This window comes from Salmo salar, chromosome 03 (genome assembly GCF_965601325.2).
Source record: "Salmo salar chromosome 03, fSalSal1, whole genome shotgun sequence".
Lineage (NCBI taxonomy): Eukaryota > Metazoa > Chordata > Actinopteri > Salmoniformes > Salmonidae > Salmo > Salmo salar.
In genome coordinates this window covers 28,327,092-28,347,197 of record NC_138293.1, presented here as the reverse complement: position 1 = coordinate 28,347,197, position 20,106 = coordinate 28,327,092, and the positions used below count along the sequence as shown (strand labels likewise).

At 41.1% G+C, this 20,106-nt stretch overlaps 1 protein-coding gene across 2 annotated transcripts in view; it reads left to right on the top strand.

The window, feature by feature from the left end:
• Positions 1-20,106, top strand: part of LOC106599285 (TGF-beta receptor type-1) — an 85,021-nt gene that overhangs the window by 39,672 nt on the left and 25,243 nt on the right. For both annotated transcript variants that reach the window (XM_014190439.3, XM_014190441.3), the window contains exons 2-6: positions 4,839-5,093; positions 11,619-11,855; positions 14,823-15,053; positions 15,490-15,657; positions 15,840-15,996. In XM_014190439.3, the coding sequence (XP_014045914.1) occupies positions 4,839-5,093; positions 11,619-11,855; positions 14,823-15,053; positions 15,490-15,657; positions 15,840-15,996 (1,048 nt within the window). The remainder of the gene's footprint in view (positions 1-4,838; positions 5,094-11,618; positions 11,856-14,822; positions 15,054-15,489; positions 15,658-15,839; positions 15,997-20,106) is intronic.

Below are 20,106 nucleotides of genomic sequence, written 5' to 3'. Positions count from 1 at the left end.
AAAGCCTTTTTGAAATCGGACAATGTGGTTAGATTAACGAGAGTCTTGTCTTTAAAATGGTGTAAAATAGTCATGTTTGAGAAATTGAAGTTATAGCATTTTTGAGGTATTTGTATTTCGCGCCATGCGATTCCACTGGCTGTTGACTAGGGTGGGACGTTTGCTAGCCCATAGAAGTTAAGTGACTCTTTCTGTTAACCTCCCTGGGCAAGGTGGGATGCTTGCGCTTGCTAGTCAACAGCCAGTGGAATCGCGTGGCGCGAAATACAATTACCTCAAAAATGCTATAACTTCAATTTCTCAAACATCACTATTTTACACCATTTTAAAGACAAGACTCTCGTTAATCTAACCACATTGTCCGATTTCAAAAAGGCTTTACAGCGATGGCAAAACATTAGATTATGTCAGGAGACTACCCTGCCAAAAATAATCACACAGCCATTTTCAAAGCAAGCATATATGTCACAAAAACCAAAACCACAGCTAAATGCAGCACTAACCTTTGATGATCTTCATCAGATGACACTCCTAGGACATTATGTTATAAAATACGTGCATGTTTTGTTCAATCAAGTTCATATTTATATCAAAAACCAGCTTTTTACATTAGCATGTGATGTTCAGAACTAGCATACCTACCGAAAACGTCCGGTGAATTTACTAAATTACTCACGATAAACGTTCCCAAAAAGCATAACAATTATTTTAAGAATTATAGATACAGAACTCCTTTATGCAATCGCGGTGTGAGATTTTAAAATGGCTTTTCGGCGAAAGCACATTTTGCAATATTCTGAGTAGATAGCCTGGCCATCACGGCTAGCTAATTTGACACCCAGCAAGTTTGGCCCTCACCAAACTCAGATTTACTATAAGAAAAATTGCATTACCTTTGCTGTTCTTCGTCAGAATGCACTCCCAGGACTTCTACTTCAACAACAAATGCTGTTTTGGTTCCAAATAATCCATAGTTATATTGAAATAGCTCCGTTTTGTTTGTGCGTTCAGGTCATAATCCGAAGGGTGGCGCGCGAGCGCATTTCGTGACAAAAAATGGCAAAATATTCCATTACCGTACTTCGAAGCATGTCAAACGCTGTTTGAAATACATTTTTATGCAATTTTTCTCGCAAAATAGCGATAATATTCCAACCGGGCGACGTTGTATTCATTCAAAGACTGAAAGAAAAACAATTGAGAAGTCTCGTGAACGCGCATCTCAGTCTCACTGTCCCCAGGCAGGCCAGTAACAAACAGAGCTGCTGTACTTAACCCAGAGACTGCAGACATCTTTCCACTTTTTGGCGCCTTCTGAGAGCCAATGGAAGCCTTAGAAAATGTCACGTTACAGCACAGATGCTGTATTTTCGATAGAGAGGCTACAGAAGGACAATAAATTGTCAGACAAGGCACTTCCTGTATGGAATCTTCTCAGGTTTTGGCCTGCCATATGAGTTCTGTTATACTCACAGACACCATTCAAACAGTTTTAAAATAGAGTGTTTTCTATCCAAATCTACTAATTATATGCATATTCTCATTTCTGGGCAAGAGTAGTAACCAGTTTAAATTGGGTACGTTTTTTATCCGGCCGTGCAAATACTGCCCCCTAGCCCCAACAGGTTAAAAGCATTTGATTTTGCAATCCATACATTATGTTGGATATGTATGACCATAAACTGTTTTCACACTATAATATAGGGAGATACAAAATATTACGGTGCACTTCCCAAATCTCCATGTAAAAAGTGTCCGACAGCAATATTCAGGAATTTTACAGAATCAAGTTCAATGTGTAATTCAATAGTAAGATATAACGACAAACTGCTCATAAAATACAAACTTTCTTTCCTTACATTTGTCACAATTTTTGCCAAATGTGTTAAGATTCCAAGCATGAGAAAGGGTTTAATCTTTCTTTCGCAGGCGTTCCGCTAGCCACCCACCTCGACAACATCCAGTGAAATTGCAGAGCGCGAAATTCAAATTACAGAAATAGAAATATTTAACATTCATGAAAATACAAGTGTCATACATCAAAATAAAGCTTAACTTCTTGTTAATCCAGCCGCTGTGTCAGATTTTCAAAACGGCTTTACGGTGAAAGCACACCATGCGATTATCTGAGGACAGCGCCCCGCATACAAAAGCATGAAAAACATTTTTCAACCAGGCAGTTGTGCCACGAAAGTCAGAAATAGCGATAGAATAAAAGCCTTACCTTTGAAGATCTTCTTCTGTTTGCACTCCAAAAGTTCCCAGCTACATCACAAATGGTCCTTTTGTTCGATAAAGTCCTTAATTATAACCCCAAAAACTCAGTTTAGCTGGCGGGCTTCATTCAATAATCCACCGGTTTCCCTCCTTCAAAATGAATCCCAAAGTTACTAATAAACTTCTCCAAACAAGTCAAACAGCGTTTATAATCAAACCTCAGCTACCCTAATACGTAAATAAAAATTAGAATTTAAGACGGAGAATCATTATTGTCTTTACCGGAGATAAACAACAAAGAACGCGCTCTCATCCACGTGCATGAAAACACTACAGCCAAAATGGGAGCCACTTGGAAAAATTAGCTACAATTTGTAGTTTTTCTAAGAACAAGACTGTTGACATCTATTGGAAGCCCTAGGAACTGCAATCGTGGAGGGTTACGCCTCATAATAAACATGACAGCCATTGAAAACAGTGGTAGGCTGAAATTATTATTTTTTTGGATGGTTTGTCCTCTGGGTTTCGCCTGCCATATCAGTTCTGTTATACTCAGACATTATTTTAACCTGTTAGGGCTAGGGGGCAGTATTGACACGGCTGGATAAAAAACGTACCCGATTTAATCTGGTTACTACTCCTGCCCAGTAACTAGAATATGCATATAATTATTGGCTTTGGATAGAAAACACCCTAAAGTTTCCAAAACTGTTTGAATGGTGTCTGTGAGTATAACAGAACTCATATAGCAGGCCAAAACCTGAGAAGATTCCATGCAGGAAGTGGCCTGTCTGACAATTTCTTGCCCTTCTTGATTATCTCTATCCATTACAGAGGATCTCTGCTGTTACGTGACACTTCCTACGGCTCCCATGGGCTCTCAGAAGGCGGCAAAAAGCTGAATCGTGGCTTTGCAGGCTCTGGTTGAAAAAAAGTAGCGCGTTTGGGTAGTGGCTGGTTACAGTACTGTGAGTCTCAGGCGCGTGCCCGCGTCGACAGAATGCTTTGTTTTCTTTCGTCTGTTTACCTAAACGCAGATTCCCGGTCGGAATATTATCGCTTTTTTACAAGAAAAATGGCCAAAAAATGGATTTTAAACAGCGGTTGACATGCTTCAAAGTACGGTAATGGAATATTTAGAAGATTTTTGTCACGAATTGCGCCATGCTCGTGACCCTTATTTACACTTCGGATAGTGTCTTGAACGCACGAACAAAACGCCGCTATTTGGATATAACGATGGATTATTTTGGACCAAACCAACATTTGTTATTGAAGTAGCAGTCCTGGGAGTGCATTCTGACGAAGAACACCAAAGGTAATCAAACATTTGTAATAGTAAATCTGAGTTTGGTCAGGGCTAAACTTGGTGGGTGTCTAAATAGCTAGCCGTGATGGCTGGGCTATGTACTCAGAATATTGCAAAATGTGCTTTCACCGAAAAGCTATTTTAAAATCGGACACCTCGATTGCACAAAGGAGTTCTGTATCTATAATTCTTAAAATAATTGTTATGTTTTTTGTGAACGTTTATCGTGAGTAATTTAGTAAATTCACCGGAGGTTTGCGGGGGGTATGCTAGTTCTGAACGTCACATGCTAATGTAAAAAGCTGGTTTTTGATATAAATATGAACTTGATTGAACAAAACATGCATGTATTGTATAACATAATGTCCTAGGTGTGTCATCTGATGAAGATCATCAAAGGTTAGTGCTGCATTTAGCTGTCTTCTGGGTTTTTGTGACATTATATGCTAGCTTGAAAAATGGGTGTCTGATTATTTCTGGCTGGGTACTCTGCTGACATAATCTAATGTTTTGCTTTCATTGTAAAGCCTTTTTGAAATCGGACAGTGTGGTTAGAATAACGAGAGTCTTGTCTTTAAAATGGTGTAAAATAGTCATATGTTTGAGAAATTGAAGTAATAGCATTTCTAAGGTATTTGAATAACGCGCCACGGGATTCCACTGGCTGTCACGTAGGTGGGACGAAATCGTCCCACTGGCCCTAGAGAAGTTAAATAAATTTGCTAAAATTTCTAAACCTGTTTTTTTGCTTTTTCATTATGGGGTATTGTGTGTAGATGTTATATTTTTTTTAATCCATTTTAGAATACGGCTGTAACGTAATAAAATGTGCTTAGTGTCTGAGTACTTTCCGAATGCACTGTATGTTTTTTGGTAATCTTCATCTTGCAATGTCTTGCATGCCTTGCAAATTCACCTATTCGCTATGACACAGAAAATAATGTTTTGTGATCACTGCAATGTGATTGTAATTAAATGGGTAACATTGTTCTTTTTGGTTAGCGTTTGTTTTTCTTCTTAACGTTAAAGATCCCAACTTCGTTTTTAACATTTAAATGTTACCACCCCTTGTTTAAACAGGTTTTGATTCAACTCATGAATTATATTGAAAGTATCGATGTTCCCCCCTTTTACAGCTTAATATTTTGACACAAAAAAAGGCAAATGGTCATTAATTACTTTGTATCAGCTCCAAACAGTTGTCCACTACAAGAAATGCTCACGGATACCTTAGTTTATAGAAAGACCCATGTCCCTTCTTTTTCTGTGTTATGTGTAATCACTAACAACCTTTCTCTCTTTCCTGCTTTAGCATTGCAGTGCCACTGCCAGTGGTGTAGTAACAGCACCTGCTACACGGACGGCCTGTGCTTTGTGTCCTTCGTGAAGTCAGGCAGTAAGATGGTGGCACAGGGGAGCATGTGTTTACCTGAGGCAGACCTCATCCCTAAGGACAGGCCATTTGTCTGCGCCCCATCGAAAACAGAGAACACTGGGGTGGTCCCTGTCTGCTGCAACACAGACATGTGTAACAAAGACCCCAATCCGGGCGACTACTCGTTGACATGTAAGTGTCTGATATGGCTCGAGTCTCATCTCTCACACACTCGCATGCCCAGTCCCAAATCCACCACTAGTTCATAGGCAATTGCAGTGCAACTGTGTACAGTAGATCTGAAGGGAGTAAATAGAAGGAAGTGGTATGGTGAAAATGTTGCCAAACATATTACCATACCGCTCATCATATTACCATATTGCTTATACTTTCCCAATCATTTCAGATATACAAAAATGCTTTGGAGTAGGGATTATGAATGGGCAACAACACGGTAACAATGACATGGAGACTCCGATTTTTCACTTAAGAATACATGTCGAACAAAAACCACTGACTGCAAAGTTAAACCATACAATTCTATGCACAAGGACAACTTTTGACAGTTTCCACATACATTTTTACAAAACACATTTACTCGAAGAACAGTGCAGATGCAAAGTTTGGTAACAAAATGACCGCACAAACCGTCATTCTGTTACCAAACTTTGCATCTGCACTGTTCTTCGAGTAAATCGATTTTTTTTTTGTGTTCAGTGGAAATTGTTGAATGTAGTCTTGTGTGTAAAATGAATGACCCAACATGGACATGACATCTCGTCATGGAGGAGGAAAGAACTGTTTTACTTTGCCCAGAAACGAGTGAAACTGGATCATTTTCAGATAGAAAATAATTTGTTTGTTTTTATTAGATTGGTTTGTTTAACTTTGCAGTAATTGGTTTTCAACTTGGTCTCAGAGCATTTCGTATTATTCAGTACATAAATTCGGGACCCTCCATTTTAGTATGAAATGTTATGTTTCGTGTGGTATGTATTAATTTGTGGATGTCCATCACCCATTTCATATATGTTATGAATTACAATTTCTATTATACAGTATGTTAATAATTTGCAAAACATTTTAATGTTTTATATGTTACGAATTTGCAAAACATACAATATTTCACGACTTAGAAAAACGTACAAAATGTTACGAATTCTAGCTAGCTAACATTAGCTAGGCTAGGGGTTAGCTAGAAGGGTTATCTTACATGCTGTTAGGTTCTTATTTTTCAGAGTAAATAACTCGCGGACACTAGAGAAGTTTAACCAAGTTTAATTCTTCCCAAAGGGTCGACACAGCCGTATTCAGACAAAAAAAAACATTTCTGATCATAAGTATATACAGTTGAAGTCGGAAATTTACATACATACATTTACATTTAAACTCAGTTTTTCACAATTCCTGACATGTAATCCTAGTAAAAATCCCCTGTCTTAGGTCAGTTAGGATCACCACTTTATTTTAAGAATGTCAAATGTCAGAATAATAGTAGAGAGGATGATTTATTTCAGCTTTTATTTCTTTCATCACATTCCCAGTGGGTCAGAAGTTTACATACACTCAATTGGTATTTGGTAGCATTGTCTTTAAATTGTTTAACTTGGGTCGGGTAGCCTTCCACAAGCTTCCCACAATAAGTTGGGTGAATTTTGGCCCATTCCTCCTGACAGAGCTGGTGTAACTGAGTCAGGTTTGTAGGCCTCCTTGCTCTCACATGCTTTTTCAGTTCTGCCCACACATTTTCTATAGGATTGAGGTCAGGGCTTTGTGATGGCCACTCCAATACCTTGACTTTGTTGTCCTAAAGCCATTTTGCCACAACTTTGGAAGTATGCTTGGGGTCATTGTCCATTTGGAAGACCCATTTGCGACCAAGCTTTAACTTCCTGACTGATGTCTTGATGTTGCTTCAATATATCAACATAATTCTCCCTCATCATAATGCCATCTATTTCGTGAAGTGCACCAGTCCCTCCTGCAGCAAAGCACCCCCACAACATGATGCTGCCACCCCCGTGCTTTACGGTTGGGATGGTGTTCTTTGGCTTGCAAGCCTCCCCCTTTTTCATCCAAACATAACGATGGTCATTATGTCCAAACAGTTCTATTTTTGTTTAATCAGAACAGAGGACATTTCTCCAAAAAGTACGATCTTTGTCCCCATATGCAGTTGCAAACCGTAGTCTGGCTTTTTTCTGGCGGTTTTGGAGCAGTGGCTTCTTCCTTGCTGAGCGGCCTTTCAGGTTATGTCGCTATAGGACTTGTTTTTACTGTGGATATAGATACTTTTGTACCTGTGAAGATGCTGGAGGAAACAAGGTCCTTTGCTGTTGTTCTGGGATCGATTTGCACTTCTTGCACCAAAGTACCTTCATCTCTAGGACTTCTTCCTGAGCGGCATGACTGCTGCGTGGTCCCATGGTGTTTATACTTGCGTACTATTGTTTGTACAGATGAACGTGGTACCTTCAGGAGTTTGGAAATTGTTCCCAAGGATGAAACAGACTTGTGGAGGTCTACAATTTTTCTGAAGTCTTGGCTGATTTCTTTTGATTTTCCCATGATGTCAAGCAAAGAGGAACTGGGTTTGAAGGTAGGCCTTGAAATACATCCACAAGTACACCTCCAATTCACTCAAAGGATGTCAATTAGCCTATCAGAAGCTTCTAAAGCCATGGCATCATTTTCTGGAATTTTCCAAGCTGTTTAAAGGCACAGTCAACTTAGTGTATGTAAACTTCTGACCCACTGTAATTGTGATACAGTGAATTATAAATGAAATAATCTGTAAACAATTGTTGGAAAAATGACTTGTGTCATGCACAAAGTAGATATCCTAACCGACTTGCCAAAACTATAGTTTGTTAACAAGAAATTTGTGGAGTGGTTGAAAAACAAGTTTTAATGACTCCAACCTAAGTGTATGTAAACCTCCGACTTCAACTGTATACCCCACTTTAGACACTCCTCCTCTCCAATCCTTACAGTTTATGGTTCCACAGGAAGAGGGTAATAGCGTAATAAACCCTTATTACTCCATTCAGGGGATCTAACCTTACCTTCTGACCTCAAACCCTCCTTCGCCTAATACACAGATGTTCATCCGTTCCCCTATAGCAATCCTGTGATGTCCCATCCACCCAACACATTCTATGCTTCTGATCTATCATTTATTTAATATCTCAATGTTCAAAGCTTATCCCGACTCCAACAATGCTAAGTAATTGAAAAGTTGCTAAAATGCTAAACTTGTCCATGATGTGATTTGAACTCTCATTCTTTGACGTTCACATTATATGTAACCTTACCAAATGTAACAGGTCACATGTACAGAATAATGAAATTCTCTGAGACCAATTTGTGGTTTTGAAGTTTTAAAGTGAAAAATCTGAGTCTGTTAGTAGAATTATCCGAATTGATTTGGTATTGTGTGACGCACTCTAAACAGTGATGCAGAGAACTGATGGTGACACAATTATTTGTAAAGCATGTTTGAAGATCCTCCACTCGCTATTCTACAGTAGAATACCAGTATATCACCTGCACAAATGTCACCTGCGCTCTGCATTCGTTCAATTGAATCTTTCCGCCATTCTGCTGCTCTTTCAGTTTGTCGCTTGCTTTGTGAAATGTGAACCTATAGCTATGACTATCCAATTTACTCGTCACATAAGGAATAGTAGGCTATCTTACGTAAGTCTGCAAATGCGATGATGCATGGAATACTTTATAATAAAGGTACATTTTTATAGTGAAAATGTGCTTCCCCAAACTTGACTCACGCATCGCCTATCATCTCGGTCACATGGAAGCACTGGTATCAGGTGCGCTGTTTTAGAATGATGTTTTCCCGCGAATTGCATTTTGGCAAATGTTTGAAAATGACATTTTATTGACTGCTTCATTACAGAAGTTGCATGTTCTGTTAAGATGAGTTACCATAATCTAAATGTTATTTCTGTCATTCTGAGCACAGTGGGTAATGAGTTACACACATACTAATGCATATGGGTAAAAATTCACGTTGTCAGGCCGCACAACAGAAACCTTGCTGGACACCGAGGCAAATTCGATTTCCATTGAACATGCTTTTTAGTCTGAACCCTTCTCCTACAATATAATTTCTACTGATCTGCGTGCCAGTTAGGATTTTCATGTGCACATTTTGGTGGAACAGTTTCATTTAATTAATAGTAGTGTTCATATCTCAAAATCAATGTCATGTGGTTCATCCAAATTCTATCAAATGAAACTTATACAAATCTAAAAGTAACTTCCATTGCCAATATATGTAACAATAGCATACATAAAGCCACTCGAATAAAAACATTGCAGCCTGTAGGTAGAAAATATCCTATAAATAACATCGGCTACGCATGGCCTGTGTGCAAGGAACTTGAAACGTATTAACTAATAACTTTGTCTGGCTTGAAGCTGGTGCTAGCAAACTTGCAACATTTAACAAAATATTATGGGCCCTCAATTTCCTGGGCCAGTGAGCTCCGGAAAGACAACTGTGGGCTAGTCGCGTAAGGGATAAGAAGTAATCAGGTAGGCCTATTTTATGATGATTCCACCGAATCAGAGCATGATATTTTTTCCCCCTTTCACTCTGAGTGGTTATTGAAAGGGAGAGAGCAGGAAAGATTTTTCAAATGGGCTACGTTTAACTATTTTCATTCTCAATGGATGTGAAAACAGACCTTGTTTACTTTGTTTGAGGCAAAGAAAAAAATACTTTGAGAAGCTACACAGTGATGGTGAGTTAAGACAATCAGAAATAGTATGAGACCCCCAAATGGGTATTTATAAGTCTCTACATTTTCACGCAAGCCAGGTAGCCTAAGCCTACTGCTATGCGTAATCAGGTGTGTGTGTGTGTGTGTGTGTGCTTACTCAAGATTGATAGGAGCGCTCCAAACAAAAGACAATTAATAAATTGACAACTCCTAGAATAAAAATAAACTCAAACCTTTCTCACAAGTGTAGCCTAGGTTGTACACTCTGCAAACAACATGTCCACTCCAACAATGACAAAAGTAAGACTGTAATAATAATATATTGAATGCATTAACAGAAATTAGCGTAATCAAATAAACATTTTAAATTAGAATTGATGGTAATTTGAGGTAAATGTGATACTGGTGTGCCATCCCCGCGGCCTCCTCATGTGCCATAAATGTTTTTAATATATATTTGCCACTGCTCGACTAAAAGAATCTCGGCCAACCAACAGCCTATTGACCAGTCGACCAAAAGAATCCCCATCAAAATCTGTCTGTTTTAAGCTGGAGATGTTTTTTTTTTGCATGGGATGCGTCTCAATCCACCACATCCGCCGATATCGCCCTTCTGCATCTGCGGTGAAAGGTGGCAGAGCTAGAAGGGTGTTAGTCAGACAGAGACATCACAAAAATTGGTCTTCTCATGAAAACTACTGTTACATCCGAACGGTTTGGCCTAAAAACTATTATGACCTCTCTGGCAAGATGACTCTCACAAACACGTGCTTGCCGGTTGGTTTGCTCACAAAATTTGTCTGAAGGTTCCCAGTACTAGTTTAAAAAATGAATGGAAGTATATATGGAGATAGTTTAGTACCTAAAATAAGGGTTTAAATTCATGTCTGTGTTCCCCTATCTTTCTTATATCGCTCAGATATAGGACAGACGCTTCAGAACAAACTTCCTTTTTGACTATCTGTTGTTCCATGTAGTGAATCTGTTTTTCAATGCATTTCTTTGGGCTAATAGCAGTAATGCCAAATGTTTCATCAAATTAGCCACCAGCTTAGACTCTAGAGGGTTAATCTTTGATAAGAAAACTGGCCCTATATGTCACTGAATATTGTTTATGTCTGAGGCAATGTCCCTGCCTGGACACGATGTCAGGTTTAGCTCTTGTGGTCAGAAAGTAGTACCTCAGTGCTGCCATTCTTGGTCATGGGTCTGAAACTGCCTCCATGCTGTCCTTTTCAGTATGATAGTCAGCAGATGTCCTCTGTCTCACCATACACTACTGTCATTCAGCTGTGTCACAGCAGTAGCAGAGCCATTAGTAAGCCTTCCTCTGTATGTGTGCAGCTGTGAATATTGGAAAGATTTGACAGGCAGTGGCCAGGCAGTTGAACGGTTTAAAAGCTCCAGAAGCATGTTTTGATTCTTCGTAATGAAGTCCCACGACGGCCCTTATTCTGAGAAAAGAAAGCGCCTGACTTAAAGTACCATTTTAATATTTGATCACTCTCACGTCTCAGCGCTGTGTGCAGATTACACTTTTCTGACTCTCAGCAAGTCAACATGAGAAACTCTAGCCAGTATTGGGAAATGCTTTTGTTGTTTCAACAAGGCTGTTGCAATGTTTTCAAAGGAATCCTATCAGTTCCTGCTTTGTTATCACTCCCAAAAAAGCTGTGTGTATTATGTAAGGAAGTTATTTTGATTGAAACTGTCTCTTATGGACAGACTAAACATCCAGAAATGAGTATGACTGACTGATTTCCTGCAATTGGTGATAGCCGGTTGCCTGATGACTCAAACATAATTTCCCCCCTGCTCTATGTTTGCTACATACTTCAGACTGAGACGGCCTATTGTTGAAGTCGTTTGTGGGGACATCAAAATGAGGGGTGTTATACAAAAAAGTAATCAGCGACTGGATCACCCCCCCCCCCCCCCCCCACCCCCACCCCCACCCCCCACCCCTTCTTAGTCCCCACAGCCCGTACGCCTCCCCTGAGCCCAGTAGCCCTGGCGGCTGTCATCGCAGGGCCGGTGTGTGTGCTGTGCTTTGTGCTGCTGCTGGTGCTCTACGTGTGCCACAGCCGCTCTGTTGTCCACCGCCGCGTGCCCAACGAGGAAGACCCTACCATGGACCACCCCTTCCTGGCCGACGGCCACACCCTCAAAGACCTCATCTATGACATGACCACCTCCGGCTCCGGATCAGGTGGGTTTTGTAGTTTGATGTACTGTACATTATCACACTCTTTGGGAGATACATTTTCAACAGATTGCTGAGCTTAGAGGTGTAGCATGATCTATTACAGTACCCATAATGCTCTGTACAATATGTCCAGTTTTATCTTCATCAAGATGTTCCTGAAGCTAACATAATGGCGTCTCATCTCTTTACCAATACAGGTTTCACACCTTGGAGTGTTATAATCTCCCTTAGGATTGATTAAAGTATTCCATGTAGAGGTGGGGGGATACTTTGAGGATTTCTGTCATAGTTATATCAGCCCAATGGACAAGTCTGTCTGTAGACACTTTCCAATGTCATTAACTGACCGCTTATGTAAGTTGTTCTGAAAAGGCTTAGAAGTTGTTTCCATAGAGCTGCAATACTGACCTTGCGAGCTCTTAGTTTCTCATATACTCAGTGGGTTGTATTGAAGAAGTTGTTCAATACTCTTCAATTGTTAAATTCCAATAGAGTGGTTTGCGAGATGAGAGCCAATATGCTGCTGGAAATGATCTTCGCTATGACTGATTCAGTGAATGAAAAGGAGACGTGTGTTCATTAATACATCAGCTTAGCAGCCGGCTAGGCTGTGACATACTGCTACCAGACGAGGACCATCATTCAATCAGAGAAATATCATCTAATTCATGTTTCCAATCACATAGGTCAAAACTATCATCATAGCCTCATCACACACTCTTACAGCCAACCCTTTTGATGTGTCAACATCTCATGTGTGGCCATCATCCTCAGGGCTTTTACGTTAACTGTCCATAGAACTGGAGATTAAAAGTTATTTAGTAACTCTTGTTAGGGCAATGGAAGTTTGCTTAAAAAATGAACCCTCTGTTGAAGCGAAGTTGGGACAGTATTTGTTTTTCTCTGCCCTTCGAACTGGCACGAACTTGCTGGCTATTCTCTCCGCTCATTGAGTTTTAATGCCCAGGTTTAAGAGAATGGAAAGAATGCAGACCAGACGGAATGTGGGCAGAAGCACGCTCTAGATTGTTTTATGTACACATACACCAGATGAAACCAGACAGACAGAGGACCTCCAAATTAGAGAATGAGAGAACATTGAAGACCGTCACTCTTCAGACAGTGTTCATTTGTTCTATTCTCAGATACTGTTTGTTCTACGTCTTTGAAACAGAATATCTGCAGATCTGACTGTTGATGTTTTCTTACTGCACAGTCGTGGCCAAAAGTTTTGAGAATGACACAAATATTAATTTCCACAAAGTTTGCTGCTTCAGTGTCTTTAGATATTTTTGTCAGATGTTACTATGGAATACTGAAGTATAATTACAAGCATTTCATAAGTGTCAAAGGCTTTTATTGACAATTACATGAAGTTGATGCAAAGAGTCAATATTTGCATTGTTGACCCTTCTTTTTCAAGACCTCTGCAATCCGCCCTGGCATGCTGTCAATTAACTTCTGGGCCACATCCTGACTGATGGCAGACCATTCTTGCATAATCAATGCTTGGAGTTTGTCAGAATTTGTGGGTTTTTGTTTGTCCAACCGCCTCTTGAGGATTGACCACAAGTTCTCAATGGGATTAAGGTCTGGGGAGATTCCTGGCCATGGACCCAAAATATCGATGTTTTGTTCCCCGAGCCACTTAGTTATCACTATTGCCTTATGGCAAGGTGCTCCATCATGCTGGAAAAGGCATTGTTCGTCATCAAACTGTTCCTGGCTGGTTGGGAGAAGTTGCTCTAAGAGTTTATCAAATTGAACAACTCCTGTGTTGGTACCATTCTTTATTCATGGCTGTGTTCTTAGGCAAAATTGTGAGTGAGCCCACTCCCTTGGCTGAGAAGCATCCCCACACATTAATGGTCTCAGGATGCTTTACTGTTGGCATGACACAGGACTGATGGTAGCGCTCACCTTGTCTTCTCCGGACAAGCTTTTTTTCCGGATGCCCCAAACAATCGGAAAGGGGATTCATCAGAGAAAATGACTTTACCCCAGTCCTCAGCAGTTCAATCCCTGTACTTTTTGCAGAATATCAGTCTGTCCCTGATGTTTTTCCTGGAGAGAAGTGGCTTCTTTGCTGCCCTTTTTGACACCAGGCCATCCTCCAAGTCTTTGCCTCACTGTGTGTGCAGATGCACTCACACCTGCCTGCTGCCATTTCTGAGCAAGCTCTGTACTGGTGGTGCCCCGATCCCGCAGCTGAATCAACTTTAGGAGACGGTCCTGGCGCTTGCTGGACTTTCTTGAGCGCCGTGAAGCCTTCTTCACAACAATTCAACCGCTCTCCTTTAAGTTCTTGATGATCCGATAAATGGTTGATTTAGGTGCAATCTTACTGGTAGCAATATCCTTGCCTGCGAAGCCCTTTTTGTGCAAAGCAATGATGACGGCACGTGTTTCCTTTGCAGATAACCATGATTGACAGAGGAAGAACAATGATTCCAAGCGCCACCCTCCTTTTGAGGCTTCCAGTCTGTTATTCGAACTCAATCAGCATGACAGAGTGATCTCCAGGCTTGTCCTCGTCAACACTCACACCTGTGTTAACGAGAGAATCACTGACATGATGTCAGCTGGTCCTTTTTTTGGCAGGGTTGAAATGTAGTGGAAATGTTTTTGGGGGATTCAGTTCATTTGCATGGCAAAGAGGGACTTTAGTCTGATCACTCTTCATAACATTCTGGAGTAAATGCAAATTGACGTCATACAAACTGAGGCAGCAGACTTTGTGAAAATTAATATTTGTGTCATTCTCTCAACTTTTGGCCACGACTGTACATCTGTCTCCCTCAATGTTCTTAAAATTTGGCCTTGAGCACACATTGGATTCATCAACAGAAAGACACATTTTGGATCTAATGGCTTGTTTTTTTTACTCAAGGTCTGCCTGAACTGCTTTCAAACTTATCCTAAAACCCTTGCCTCATGATAACTGTGCTCTCTCTCCATCCACTTCTGCAGGCCTGCCCCTGCTGGTGCAGAGGACCATAGCAAGGACTATTATCCTGCAGGAGAGCATTGGGAAGGGGAGGTTCGGGGAGGTGTGGCGGGGCCGCTGGCGAGGAGAGGAGGTGGCCGTTAAGATCTTCTCATCTCGGGAGGAGCGCTCGTGGTTCCGCGAGGCTGAGATTTACCAGACGGTCATGCTGCGCCATGAGAACATCCTGGGCTTCATCGCCGCTGACAACAAAGGTCAGAGGGCACATTGGGCCATGGTTGTGTTCATTAGGGAGAAAACATTTAGAAACAGGAAGGTACTTTCTGAACTTGTCCAATAAGTGGCCAAGTTTTTATTTTCTGTTGTAAAATACTTTACAGTGTGCCCTACTGAGCATGACCCAGTACTGGTTCTATTTTCTATGACTTCTATAATGCTCTTAATTGTGTGTAGTGTACGTAGAAGCCACACATGCCTAAATCAGCTGACAAGCAGTGAGAACTGTGTATTTGGCTGGGACCCAGGCAGTATTGTCAGGATGCTAGCAGGCAGCCTTTCACTGATGGGATAATCTGTTGTAAATGCAATCATTATGTAAAGTGTTTCCCTGTGGAATAGGATACGGTAGCTCACTCTCTCTTTCACACACTCCTCACTCTGCCCCTCTCGCTGTCCTTGCTCTCCTCGAAGATAATGGCACGTGGACCCAGCTGTGGCTGGTATCAGATTACCATGAGCACGGCTCCCTGTTTGACTACTTGAACAGGTACACGGTGACAGTGGAGGGCATGATCAAGCTGTCCTTGTCCACCTCCAGTGGCCTGGCTCACCTGCACATGGAGATTGTCGGCACGCAAGGTGAGGAGGACCAATCAAATGGGGCACATGTATCCACATAACGTACATGTATAGTTATGAAATGTGGTGGTTTTACTCTGCACTCAGCTTTTCCTTTCTCTGTATAGCTCTTTTCCTTTTCCACTTCTCTCTCTCTCTCCCTCCCTCTCTTTTTACTCATTACCATCTCCCCCTCCCCCCAGGTAAACCAGCCATCGCCCACCGCGACCTGAAGTCTAAGAACATCCTGGTGAAGAAGAATGGTACCTGCTGCATCGCTGACCTGGGATTGGCTGTCCGCCACGACTCCGCCACCGACACCATCGACATCGCCCCCAATCACAGAGTGGGAACCAAGAGGTGACTGGCTGCACAGTAGGGCTGACTCCATTTAGAGGATTGGTCGATAGGCTGTTGGTCGACCTAAATTTCTTTAGTCGAGCAGTTGGTGCGCAAGACACCTGTCTGATATGCGCCAGTCTCAGTGGACTAATCCATTGCGGAGCCCCCTAGGATGGCACGGTCCATCACTCTAAGGCCTCATGTCCACCAGATGCATCAAACTCATGGCGCTCCGGTGGAAGTCATTCATTGTCAATGGAGCAGCACGCATACCGCATGCGTTCAATTTTTTCAACTCGTGCCTTGCTTTATTGTACGGAAAATATGGGCTAGGCGTCCGGCAAAAACAATGTATGCATCTGGTGGACATTGGGTATAAGACAGGTTATGTAAAAATATTTGTACAACACAAATATATTATTTTATAACAATTGTGCTTTCTCCTGCGTTCGATAGCGGTAGCTGTCCGAGGTTCTGAAACATCTTCAGTGCCCCTTTGAATTGTTTTCCTATGTTCATATGTGCATAATATTAACGTTAACCCCTGTGTGGGACGGACATCCAGCGAAAAATCATATCGGCATTAGCATAACAAAATGTTAGAAAAAAATTGTTCTATTTTTTTTTCAAATTATATCGTTTTATAGATACACCTCTCCTGAATCGAACCACGTTGTCCGATTTCAAAAAGGCTTTACAGCAAAAGCAAAACATTAGATTATGTTAGAGGAGTATATCGTAAAAGTAGCCACATAGCCATTTTCCGACCAACCACATGCATCACAAATAACCAAAAAACAGCTAAATGCAGCACTAACCTTTGCCAATCTTCATCAGATGACACACCTAGGACATCATGTTACACAATACATGCATTCTTTTGTTCGATAAAGTTCATATTTATATATAAAAACAGCATTTTACATCGGTGCGTAACGTTGACTAACTATTTTCCCTCAAATGCATCCGATGAAACAGAGCTACAATTTACTAAATTACTATTCGAAAACATTTTTTAAAATGTAATATTGTCATTCTAAGATTTATAGATGAATATCTCTTGAAAGCACCTGTAATGCCAGATTTAAAATTAACTTTACTGGGTAATCATACTTTGCGATGAAAGGGGATGCGTTACTCTGAAAAATAGGCTAACGTTACAGGTCAGCGCCATCTTGGAACAATCGCATATCACATCTAGTCTTGTATACTATTGTCAATAATCCCTTACCTTTGGTTGTCTTCATCAGAAAGCACTTCCAGGAATCCCAGGTCCACAACAAATGTATTTTCGTTCTAAAAAATTACTCCTTTATGTTCCAAGAGCTTGTTCTTGTTAGCGCGTCTGAAGGCTGATCCAAATGCTCCGTCGGCCGCGGGACAGCCATTTCGAGAAAATGCATTTTTTTCCCATTTAGGTTCGTTCAAACATGTCAAACGTTGTATAACATAAATCTTCAGGGCGTTTTTCAACAAGAGAGCCAATAAGATTCGAGGGGGACGATTGCATTGTGTTTCAAAACGTTTCGAAAGGGGAGGGTAACCAGGGGCGCCGGCGTCATAATGGTGATGGCCCTCTCCGTGTGACCACGTTCCACTGCGTCTCATTCATTCAGTTTTCACAGTAGAAGGCTCAAATCACTTTGTAAAGACTGGGGACATCTAGTGGAAGCAATAGGAAGTGCTCAATGAACCATAGCTCACGGTGTGATTAATAGGCAATGTGATGAAGTTGAGTTCGCAATTCAGAATTCCACTTCCTGTTTCGATCTGTCTCGGGGTTTTGACTGCCATATGAGTTCTGTTATACTCACAGACACCATTCAAACAGTTTTAGAAACTTTAGGGTGTTTTCTATCAACAAGTATTAATTATATGCATATCCTAGCTTCTGAGTTTGAGTAGTAGGCCGTTTAAAATGGGCACACATTTTTTTCAAAATGCGCTGTGGCGCCCCCTATCCTAGGCGACCGTCAAGAGGTTAACCAGCATATTGGTCTTGAGAACAATGCAGCAGAGGCAGCAGCGGAGTGAGAAAACGGCCCTTGCCTTAATTGTCTTCAGAAAATGTAGGAAAGAGGAAACCAACATAATTAGGTCTATAATCAATAGCCTAGCTGTTAAATGTGCCTGGCTTTATACATCATCCATATACAGTGCATTCGGAAAGTATTCAGGCCTCTTGACTTTTTCCACATTTTGTTACGTTACAGCTTTATTCTTAAATGGATTAAATACATGTTTTTCCTTCTCAATCTACACACAATACCCCATAATGACAAAGCGAAAACAGGTTTTTAGAAATGTTTGCAGATACCTTATTTACATAAGTATTCAGATCCTTTACTATGAGACTTGAAATTGAGCTCCGGTGCATCCTGTTTCCATTGATAATCCTTGATGTTTCTACAACTTGATTGGAGTCCACCTGTGGTAAATTCAATTGATTGGAGATGATTTGGAAAGGTACACACCTGTCTATATAAGGTTCCACAGTTGACAGTGCATGTCAGAGTGAAAATCAAGCCATGAGGTCGAAGGAATTGTCCATAGAGCTCCGAGACAGGATTGTGTCGCGGCACAGATCTGGGGAAGGGTACCAAAAAATGTCTGCAGCATTAAATGTCTCCAAGAACACAGTGGCCTCCATCATTCAAGAATGATGAAGTTTGGAACCACCAAGGATCTTCCTAAATCTGTCCGCCCAGCCAAACTGAGCAATCGGGGGAGAAGGGCCTTGGTCAGGGAGGTGACCAAGAACCCGATGGTCACTTTGACAGAGCTCTAGAGTTAATCTGTGGAGATGGGAGAACCTTCCAGAAGGACAACTATATCTGCAGCACTCCACCAATCAGGCCTTTATGGTAGAGTGGCTTGATGGAAGCCATTCTACAGTAGAAGGCACATGACTGCCCGCTTGGAGTTTGTTTCATGTCTTAAAGTAATGGACTGTTACCAGTCAAAAGTTTAGACACACCTACTTGTACAAGGGCTCTTATTTTATTTTTACTATTTTCTGCATAGTAGAATAATAGTGAAGACATCCAAACTATGAAATAACACATGGAATCATGAAACCCCCCAAAAAGTGTTAAACAAATCAAAATGTATTTGAGATTCTTCAAAGTAGCCACCCTTTGCCTTGATGGCAGCGTTGTACACACTTGGCATTCTTTCAACCAGCTTCACCTGGAAGGCTTTTCTAACCGTCTTGAAGGAGTTCCCACATATGCTGAGCACTTGTTGGCTGCTTTTCCTTCACTCTGCGGTCCAACTCATTCCAAACCATCCCAATTGGGTTGAGAAGAGACTTGCTTGGGCCAAGAAACATGAGCAATGGACATTAGACCAGTGGAGTCCAAAGTTTGAGATTTTTGGTTCCAACCGCCGTGTCTTTGTGAGATGCGGAGTAGGTGAACGGATGATCTCTGCATGTGTGGTTCCCACCGAGAATTATGGAAGAGGTGGTGTGATGTTGTGGGGGTGTTTCCTGGTGACACTGACAGTAATTGTTGTTAGAATTTAAGGGTGGTTACTTTGAGTCTCACATATAAAATATATTTTCATCTGTTTAACACTTTTGTATGCGTGTCACATACATGCATACATGCATACATGCATACATGCATACATACATGCATACATACACAGTTGAAGTCGGAAGTTTACATACACCTTAGCCAAATACATTTAAACTCAGTTTTTCACAATTCCTGACATTTAATCCTAGTAAAGATTCCCTGTCTTAGGTCAGTTAGGATCACCACTTTATTTTAAGAATGTGAAATGTCAGAATAATAGTGGAGAGAATGACTGACTTATTTCAGATTTTTCTTTCTTTCATCATATTCCCAGTGGGTCAGAAGTTTTACATACGCTCAATTAGTATTTGGTAGCATTGCCTTTAAATTGTTTAACTTAGGTCAAACGTTTCGAGTAGCCTTCCACAAGCTTCCCACAATAAGTTGGGTGAATTTTGGCCCATTCCTCCTGACAGAGCTGGTGTAACTGAGTCAGGTTTTGTAGGCCTCCTTGCTCGCACACACTTTTTCAGTTCTGCCCACACATTTTCTATAGCATTGAGGTCAGGGCTTTGTGATGGCCACTCCAATACCTTGACTTTGTTGT